Source organism: Panicum virgatum, chromosome 5N, assembly GCF_016808335.1.
Source record: "Panicum virgatum strain AP13 chromosome 5N, P.virgatum_v5, whole genome shotgun sequence".
In the NCBI taxonomy this organism is placed as follows: Eukaryota; Viridiplantae; Streptophyta; class Magnoliopsida; order Poales; family Poaceae; genus Panicum; species Panicum virgatum.
Genome location: NC_053149.1, coordinates 71,925,346 through 71,934,339, shown reverse-complemented (window position 1 = coordinate 71,934,339; position 8,994 = coordinate 71,925,346). Strand labels below are relative to the sequence as shown.

The 8,994-nt window shown below is 46.2% G+C and overlaps 2 protein-coding genes across 3 annotated transcripts; both read right to left on the bottom strand.

Moving 5' to 3' along the window:
* Positions 1–803: 803 nt before the first annotated feature.
* On the bottom strand, positions 804–5,058 carry LOC120673888 (pentatricopeptide repeat-containing protein At4g39530-like). Its single transcript, XM_039954927.1, has one exon. It carries the CDS (start codon positions 4,905–4,907, stop codon positions 2,439–2,441), a length of 2,469 nt encoding a protein of 822 aa, XP_039810861.1. The 5' UTR covers positions 4,908–5,058; the 3' UTR covers positions 804–2,438.
* A 1,100-nt stretch (positions 5,059–6,158) lies between these two features.
* On the bottom strand, positions 6,159–8,502 carry LOC120673112. 2 transcript variants are annotated; one of them, XM_039953802.1, is made up of 9 exons: positions 8,203–8,502; positions 7,969–8,036; positions 7,812–7,877; positions 7,616–7,713; positions 7,482–7,519; positions 7,295–7,382; positions 6,924–7,196; positions 6,745–6,810; positions 6,159–6,655 (listed from the first exon to the last, which is right to left on the bottom strand). In XM_039953802.1, the coding sequence occupies exons 2-9, from the start codon at positions 8,027–8,029 to the stop codon at positions 6,500–6,502; spliced, it is 846 nt and encodes a 281-aa protein (XP_039809736.1). In that variant the 5' UTR covers positions 8,030–8,036; positions 8,203–8,502; the 3' UTR covers positions 6,159–6,499. The 2 variants fall into 2 exon arrangements, with proteins under 2 accessions (XP_039809736.1, XP_039809737.1); XM_039953803.1 differs by having other exon boundaries at positions 6,210–6,655; positions 8,227–8,479.
* Between the last annotated feature and the right edge of the window lie 492 nt (positions 8,503–8,994).

Sequence of the window (8,994 nt, the reverse complement as noted above, 5' to 3'; positions counted from 1 at the left end):
GAGCTAATGGGCCAAATGTAGCCAACAACAGGATGAAACTACAAACTGTGAGTTTGGAATGTACACAGTTTTGTTGATTCATTTGGACATCCCTCCTTCCTACAATGGAAATTTCATCTTTTCAAAAAAAACAATGGAAATTTCAGTGATTGGAGACTTGCTCGGACGCTGTCCGTAAGTTTCACCAGGCAGGAACAAAGTCAAAAAAGTTCTTGTACAAGTGGCGATACACTTGCAGTCTGCACCAGGTTCTTGCACTTGTCCTGATCATCAATGATCATTTCACAACTTCGGTTTCTTCTTTTGGGGGCATCACAGTTCACAGATATATATAAAAAAAATCAAAATAGCATATTTGAAATAATGACTCCACACTAACAGGGGGGGAGGGGAGAAGCTACTGCAGAGCATTGACTTTCAGAGCGCCAAAATGTATGTAGCATTTTTTTTACAAAAGGTTCTCCCGCTTCATTAAAGGAACAAAGCGTACATAGTTTCAAAGTCAAAGTGCAGCGTATTCGAGGCGTGCCGCCCAAAAGAGTTTTATGATAAAGCAACATCTAAAGCGACTGCACACACATCAAGCGTCGTTTGCATGGTCAGCAGAGCAGCGGCTGAGGCCGTCCGGGAGTGATCCCGAGGAGATAACCGAACTTGAAGCTTGTTGTGTAGAGATGTCCCAACATAACTTCGGCGGACTGCCCCCACCCCCCCCCCCCCTTCCTCCAGCAGGTGTTGCGCAATGTGATCCAATTTTGCATGCTTCTCCTGCTTCAATAGCACGCGCCAACACTTCAGCATCCTACCTATCAGCCACTTCCATTCTTTTTTGTAGATTATCTCTAGTTAGAAGCTTATTATTGTACAGCAACCAAAGGAAAATGTGGACTCTGGAGGGGTGTTTAATTTCCACATTGCCAAAATGTAGACGGTAAACCCCTTTAAAGCTCAGCACCGCGTACAGCGATTGCACTGAATATTTGCCATTAGAATTGAATTTCCAAATGACAGCATCTTCCTCATTGTTGAGAACAACACTGCTAGCAACCTGGAACAATTCTTCCCATTGCAGCATAAGCTGTTGGGAAACCGTTCTTCTAAAAGTTAATTTCAAATCAGTTCCATCCCAAACTTGACTAATGGTAGCACCGTGTTCATTGTTGATGACATATAAATGCCAAAACTGGACAGCTAAGCTCGAGTTCCTGAACCAATGTTCTTTCCAAAACCTGATTCTGTCCCCGTTACCAACCAACCATTGATAGCCCATAGCAGCTGCTTGAGCTGCCCACTGTACTCCTTCCCAAAAAGGAGAAACATTTCGTTCAGGGCAGCAAAACAGGTTTAGATGTTCAGTCTTATATTTAAATCTAATGATCTGTGACCAAAGCACATCATTTTGAAGGTGATATCTATGGATCCAACTATCCAAGAGGCCAGTAAACACATGTTTGAAGTCCTCAAAAAATGTATGTAGCATCACTAATCAAACTCCACATAACCCATATGGCCATATTGTTTACCTTCAATAAACTCACTCTTGCATTATCAGTGACCAAGACCACGTTGAATGACCTTTTTTTTGGATTATGTTGAATGACTTCATGCTCCTTGCACCAAGTATGATCCTGAATCAAGTATGATCCCACCTATATATAATAGCAGCACAGTCCTTGCACCAACATAACAGATTTTTACCTTTCCATGGAGATTATTTCCAGAGATTTGTCCCAGTGGAGCAGTCAGATAAGTTTTGTGTATGACTACCTGCTGATGTATCAGCAGTTCCACAACATTTGATGTGGGAAAGCAATAATAAGGACGTAAGAAAATTAGTCCTATTTTTTTTGGAGAGAAAGCCGAGCCCGATCCGTTATCTCATGATACAACCAGCGACCAAGGGGAAAACTTTCTAATAGCTAAACATTAAGAGTAAGAAGTTCGATAAGGTTTTTTTCTCTGGGAATCAGTTAGTAAGGAAAATACACCACATATGTTTATCTCGGTTACTGGCCAACGAAATAGCTGTAAACAAGAGCTTCTTATCGGTCAATGAATCAGTTTAACATTATTAACTTTTCTCTAAGCCAAAATCTGATGCTGTTACCAAATCACTTGACTCCACTATCTGTGTATGTGCGTCAGTGAAACTTCACATCCAATTTTTTTATGCGGTTACAAATCTCAAAGATCTGAGTTGATAGTAAATATATGCTCGGATTTTTCTCTCTTAATATCTGATCCTCTGTCCCAATGCTCGTCTTGGTCAATAAGTAGTGACCAGTCAGAAATTGTTTTGGAATGGACAGTTGTAAATCACAGTAATATTCTAAAGCCACTACATGACTGCCTCATCATACCAGAGTCAATATTGTGTAGATACTGAATTAGAGTGGTCCATCTTATGAAAGTAACTGGTGACCACTGAGCAAGTAGCACTAACCATAATCACCAAGTAATGAAAGTTCAGATGTATCAGGGAGATAGCCAAAATCTTTCAGTAGACTCGTCAGCTCATCCAGTACTGCATATATGGATTCTGCCTGTGGGTGTTCTGTCCCACTTGCAATGAAAGTATGAACCTCCTTCATCACCTCAACCCAACTATAACCTGGTTCCTTCACCATCCCAGCATAGTCCATCCCCAGTCTTAGCTTCTGCACATCAGCCCATAACCCTTTGGAGGCATAAACATTTGACAGTAGTACATAAGGGCCACTGTCTGATGGATCTACCAAGAGTGCCATTTCAGCAGCATACCTCCCAATTTCAACGTTACCAAAGAGACGACAGGCACTCAGCAAGCTCCTCCAAACAGCTGCCTCTGGTTTGATTGGCATCCTTTCAATAAACTCCTTAGCATAATGCAATTTTCCTGAACGGCCGAGAAGATTGACAACAGAAGCATAATGCTCAGTACCTGGTTCAATACCATATTTTGTTTTCATAGAGTTAAAATGGTGTAAACCTTCATCCACAAGACCTGCATGAGCACATGCTGTTAGCACACCAACAAAAGTGACATAGTTTGGTTCTAATCTGGCCTCTCTCATCAGCTGGAAAACTCTAAGGGCTTCTTCAGCATGACCATGCTGTGCATATGTCGAAATCATTGAGTTCCAACAAATGACATCCTTCCCACATGTTGACTCAAACAACAACCATCCTTCTTTAATAAAGCCACACTTTGCATACATGTCTATAAGAGCATTTGAAACATGAGGATCCATGTCAGCACCTGCTATAATGATCTGGGCATGAAACTGCTGCCCATGGAACATGGTTGCCAAGTTGCTTGCCGCAGTTACTAGTGCTACAAATGTGAACTCATTAGGTGTTACCCCAGAGATACGAAGCTGGTTGAAGAGTTTTACTGCCTCTTCGCCTTGCTCATTCTGGGTGTGGCCAAATATCATGGCATTCCATATGGCTATGTCCCTGTTTTGCATCATAAGAAACACAGCCTTGGCATCATCCACGAGGGAACATTTAGAATAGGCATCAATTAGAGCACTCCCCACGTACAGGTCTACTGAAGTTCCTGATCTGATGATGAGACCGTGAATCTGTTTGCTCAATTCACTAGCTGACTGAAATGATGACACCCCAAGGAGCGAAACAAAGGTCAATAGATTTGGCCTTAGAGAGCAATATCTCATTTTATGGAATATATGAAGCGCTTCTGTAAGATCACCTTGCCTTGCATATCCTTCAATTATCGCATTGTAAGAAATCACATCATCATGCGCCAAGGCATCAAATACCGCTCTTGCAGCAGTTAAATGATCGCACTTAGCATACATGTCAATGAGAGCATTCTTGACATACTCATCAGTCTCCAGGTTAGCCTTTATGGCATGTGCATGTATCTGCCTTCCTTGCCATATAGCCTCCAATGAGCCACACGAATTCAAGGTACTTGTGCAAGCAAAGACATCTGGCTGCCATCCAACTCGACACATCCGCCAGAACATGTCCATGGCTTCAGCATCAAGTGAATTCTGCATATAACCAGCGATCATTGTTGTCCAAGACACAAGATTATGGTTCTTTGTGTGATCAAACAGCTTCCGAGCCACTAACGGTCTAGAGCACTTGCAATAAAGATCCATCAGTGCATTGATCACTGAAGCATCCATTCCTGCTGCACTTCGATAAGCATAACCATGTATTTGCCTGCCTCCTTGTATAAAGGCAAGCGCAGAGCAGGCACTGACAGCACTTGCTAGCACAAACCTGTCAGGACGGACACCTTGAACCCCCATCTTTTGAAACAAGTCCAGGGCACGTCCGCCCTGGCAAATCTGAGAGTAGCCAGTGATGACTGCTGTCCAAGTGACTGGGTTCTTTGCGGGGAGGGCATGGAACACCCGCATCGCCGCATCCATGAAGGCAACCTTTGCATACAGGTTGATCAACGCTGTGCCAACGTAGAGATTAACATCCAGGCCAAGCTTGAGGGCAGTACCATGCACTTGCTCGCCGAAAGGAACAGCCCTGGACTGCGTGCAGGCCCGCAGGACACTGGCAAGCAAGAACTCGTTGGGCACCTCGTCAGATGATTTCCTGAACGCTGCAAAGAGGAAAAGAGCTTGGTCGTCGCCGCCATGCTGCGCGTACATGGAGATGGCCGATGACCAGGATACGAGGTTCCGGTGCAGCATTCCGTCGAACAGGCGGCGGGCGTCGAGGAGGAGACCGAGCTTGGAGTAACCACGGAGGAGAAGGTTGGCGAGGAACAGGTTACCGAGACCTTCTGAGACGACGGCGCGGGCATGGGAAGCCGGGAGGAGGCGTCGGAGGCGGTCGCCGGCGAGGCTGGAGAGCAGGGTTTGAGTGAGGCTGCGCGCTTGGCAGGAGTAAGCGACTGAGGAGGGAGCGCGAGACAGAGGCCCCACAGGATTCATACTCGAGTACTCCTGCTCCACCTCCACCAGTTGGGTGGCGGAGGGGCGAGCCCGGCGACGGGACCAGTCGGCCGGTGAGCCAACCGGATTGCCGGCGACGGCGAGGCGCTGCCGCACTGGTAACGAGTCGACGGGCGGCGGCCAGTGCCGTAGTAGGCATTTGGGCCCGGATCAGGGTTGGTCCATGGGCCTAAACCCTAGCCCATTGAGGCAAATGCTTACTCGGTACCTCTGAATGCTCTAATTCGCTGTATTCGTTTGGCTATGGCTGGTGCTGATTTGTTACGAGAGAACAGTACTGCTGGTTGTTTGACTGACAAGCAATGAACACAGTGAATAGAAGCATTTGTCTTGTCATCATGAAATTTTGCAAGATAACATGCGCATATTGAAAACCAATCATGCCCAAGAACAACAGCGATTTGTATGCTCAATGTTTCTTATGAAACATGGCAGCAACCGTCTGCAACATCGTGTACACGTGCCAAACAAGGTTCTCTCCCTTATTGATCCACGGAGGAGAGAGAACCTCTGGCTTCAACAGAGATCAAAGAAAAAAAAAAGTTATAAGTTTGCAACAACACACAAATTAGTCTGATTCCTTTGCATATCCCTTCTACCTTGTTTCTATTATTAGGCACACAATTTTTACAAGGAGCATCTCCTCTTTCTAGGCAAGGCAAATCTCAGGAGGTACAGGAGCCTTTCCATGAAGCTTTGCCTGCTGGGACCAGTAGGCCTGCGCTGAGAGCACTCGGTCCAGGAGTTCTTGCGGAACTGGCTTGCAGTGTGCACCAGGGTCTTCCATTGCGGTCTTCCACTTGTCCTGGTTCATCAATCTGTATTCCATAGTATGTTAAAAAAACACAGATTTCTTGCGGCCAATTGAACAGAAACAGATTAAAGGCAGCTATGGTGAACAAAGCATTGAAATGGAACAGAACTAAACTGCGTTGACAACTATTTGTTGTTGTGAAATTTTCAATTGACAGCTCAATATGACGCGTCATTTTGATAGTATTGATCTGATCCAGTGTGATCTAAAGCTTGGTAGCATGTTGACTGTTGATCCCGTAATCAAACTGCCCATCTGAAACTAGGAGTTGTCGGAATACAAAGTTGATGCATTGGGCATTCTAATGATGGAGTAAAGAGTGAATCAAAGGACGACAGGGCTATCATAAGCACGAGGAACCAGATAGAAAAGTGATAGGCATTTGGACCCAACATCCAGCTGCTTCAACTATCAGGTGGTTAAAGGAAAAACTGAGCATTCTTCTGGTCCATACAGACCCCATTCCATCACGGCAGTCAGGAAGTGCTTATATTTCATTGGTACAGAAGTGCTATGCCTCACCGAAACATTTTTATTCCTTACCACACAGTATAGTAGCATATGGGACGTAACATCAGTTATAGTATCGGTTAGTCCCAACCCCCTCGAGGAGCTTGTTTTCTTGTCCCCTAATTAGTAGCTCTTTTTCAGATAGATGGAAGATAGTGCAGAGATGGGCTCTCAAAAATATAATGATCAACCATCTCGTGCTCTCCTCCATGGCAAACAAAAGGGCTACATTTGACGCCAAAAAATACTATGCAATCACTGATGTCTCGATTCCAACTTTGCTTGAATTCCTCACATCTTCATCCTTCTCCGCCTCCTCCCACAGTTCAGGCAGCGCTTCCTTCATGTTGTGGATGCTTTCCAAGGCATAGTCAGCACCTTTCTTTCTCTCGGATGTTCCAACCTGGTTGTTACATTCATTCATCACATCTGCATTTACATTTCTTTTCTGCCAAAAGTTTCTAACATCAAACACAATGGATATTTCCTTACCAGGACAGTTCGCATTCCGATCTGCTTTGCAGCTTCGATGTTCCTGAAGCTGTCATCAAACAATATCTGGAAGGTGTTTCAAGCAAAAGAGTCAGCTACTAGTACACACCATGGCATGAACACATAAGGCAAGGTACCCATCGGCTATCAATCATGCCGATGAGCAGGTAGGCGCTTACAGTTGTCTGTGGATTGATGGAGGCGACCTCGAGGGCCAGCAGCATTGCCTCTCTCGATGGCTTGCACAGGATTGGTGATTTTGGTAGCTCCACCCCGGGCTCTGGATGAGCCATATGCTTCATAATGTCAAAGATTTCAAGTTTGTCACATGGTGCAGAAGGAGGAGATGTTGGGTTCAGTGTCTCAAAACACACAACTCTTTCGAAACAGTCCTCAATTCCAAGCCTCTTGAGGGCCCTTGAAGCATGGATTCTATCACCGTTGGTAAACACCTAGAAACACAGCAAGAAAATCATCACTATAATCTCTCAGATACTAGTTAGTCTCCACTACAGAAAATGGAACTTGAAAGTATTCTTTCTGTACATACAACTTTGCGTATGGGTAAGCTGAGCAGAATGTTCTTAAGCACCGGATCAGGCTTGATTTTGTCATACGCCAACCTTCCATGAACAAAACTGATGCAGAAAACAAGCGAGGCAAGTTAAGGAGATGGCTATGCTCTGTACAAATTACTGGAAGATTCACAAAACTGAAGCTTGGGCAGAATCCAGCACCTGTGGAAATCATCGTAATCAAACTGGTATCCAACAGCCTATAGTATAACAAGATAGCAAGAAGCAACGGTTTTAGTGCCAGGAGGCAACAGGAGACATACAAAAAAGAAAGATTATACATTAGCAGCACGCACCCTCAAACCAGCCATGGTGGTTCCATACTGCTTGTAGAGGAGGATGCAGAGTTCCAAGCTAACGCTCTCGTCAACACCGAGTTTGTGCACCATGTAATCTGAAGAGTAGATTTTTTTTTTCAAATCAAGCAGCAGGACGTCACCCATCTAGTAAAGCTCATCTGTTGCAACAAGGCGGACATAGGTAGGTATTGACCTCGGATGTTCTTGGCGATGTCGGCAGCAATGCCGGAGGTGAATGGGTAGAGCGTATCATCAAGGTCTAGAGGAGGCAAGATGCATGTTCGAAATGATGTACCTGCCGTCAGCAATGTTCTTGTTTGGAAACGATGGCGAGGAGGAGGAGAAATTACCGAAGAGGAGGCAGTCGCACTTGAGGCTCTGATCCTTGGTGTACCTGCCGTCGTAGTCCATTGCGGCTCTGCGGGGAATCGATTGACATGGTGGTGGTAAATGTTTAATGCGCAACAGATAAATAAATAAAAGCAATAGAAACAGGGATGGGTATGCATGTGGCTTTTTTCTGGATCTAAATCTGTGACCTTGAGCTGGATCTGCTGGTTCGAGAAGAGAAACAATGTTCCTACCTTTGAGCAAGCAAGAGCAGTTACCAGATTTAGTTTTCGGACGAGAGGCGCGCGCAGCAGCTCCCCCCTGGGATTGGATGGAATGGAATGGATTAGTCTCCTCTCCTCTCTCCTCTCCTCTTATAGGAAGACAAGGGAAGGGAGCGGCCGAGCGAGGGAGGGAGATGAAGGAGGGAGGAGGGAGGAGGGAGGAGGTCGGCGGCCTTGTCGGCGAATCCAATTCTAATCCTGGGATGCGATGGCCGTATGCTTCTTTTTTTCTATTGTTAATTTTGTGGCATCATATTCATCTCGACTCTCAAGTAAGAAGAGTAGAGTCCACTTGAGCTTTTTGTCAACCCCACCAGCCCAGCCCAGCCGTACTGTTTGATTTGTTCAAAACAAAAAAAATAATATTTGTATTACTGGAGGAGAAGAACATTGTGCCTCGCCGCCGCGTGTGACATGCACATCTCTATACTACGATTCGCGCACCAAAAGGTGCGACGTCAGCGTGCCACGTCATCAAAAAAAATCTCGGCCGTCGATCCGGCCACGAACGGCCAGCGGCATGCCAAGGCGTCCCCACTGACCCACCCTGGCCCGCGCCCCCCGACCGGTTCCTCGCCGGGCCGCCCCGGCCGCTGGTTGTCGCTGCGTCACGGAGAGGAAGGAGGGGCCGCGCGGCGCCGCACCTCCGGCTTCAGGAGCCGGCCGCCGCCGGTCCACAGAGGGGAGGGCCCGCGGGGCCGAGACTCAGACCGCATCCCCAGCCCCAGTCGCCGGCCGCCGCCTGGCCATGGAGGACCCACC

Excerpts from the sequence above, each read along its gene's own strand:
- LOC120673888 (XM_039954927.1), bottom strand. The coding sequence starts at position 4,907 with ATGAATCCTGTGGGGCCTCTGTCTCGCGCTCCCTCCTCAGTCGCTTAC.
- LOC120673112 (XM_039953802.1), bottom strand. The coding sequence starts at position 8,029 with ATGGACTACGACGGCAGGTACACCAAGGATCAGAGCCTCAAGTGCGAC. Across the intron at positions 7,878-7,968 it reads GTGCGACTGCCTCCTCTTCG|ACCTTGATGATACGCTCTAC; the intron begins GTAATTTCTCCT and ends TGCCTCCTCTAG. Across the intron at positions 6,656-6,744 it reads TCGGAATGCGAACTGTCCTG|GTTGGAACATCCGAGAGAAA; the intron begins GTAAGGAAATAT and ends TGTAACAACCAG.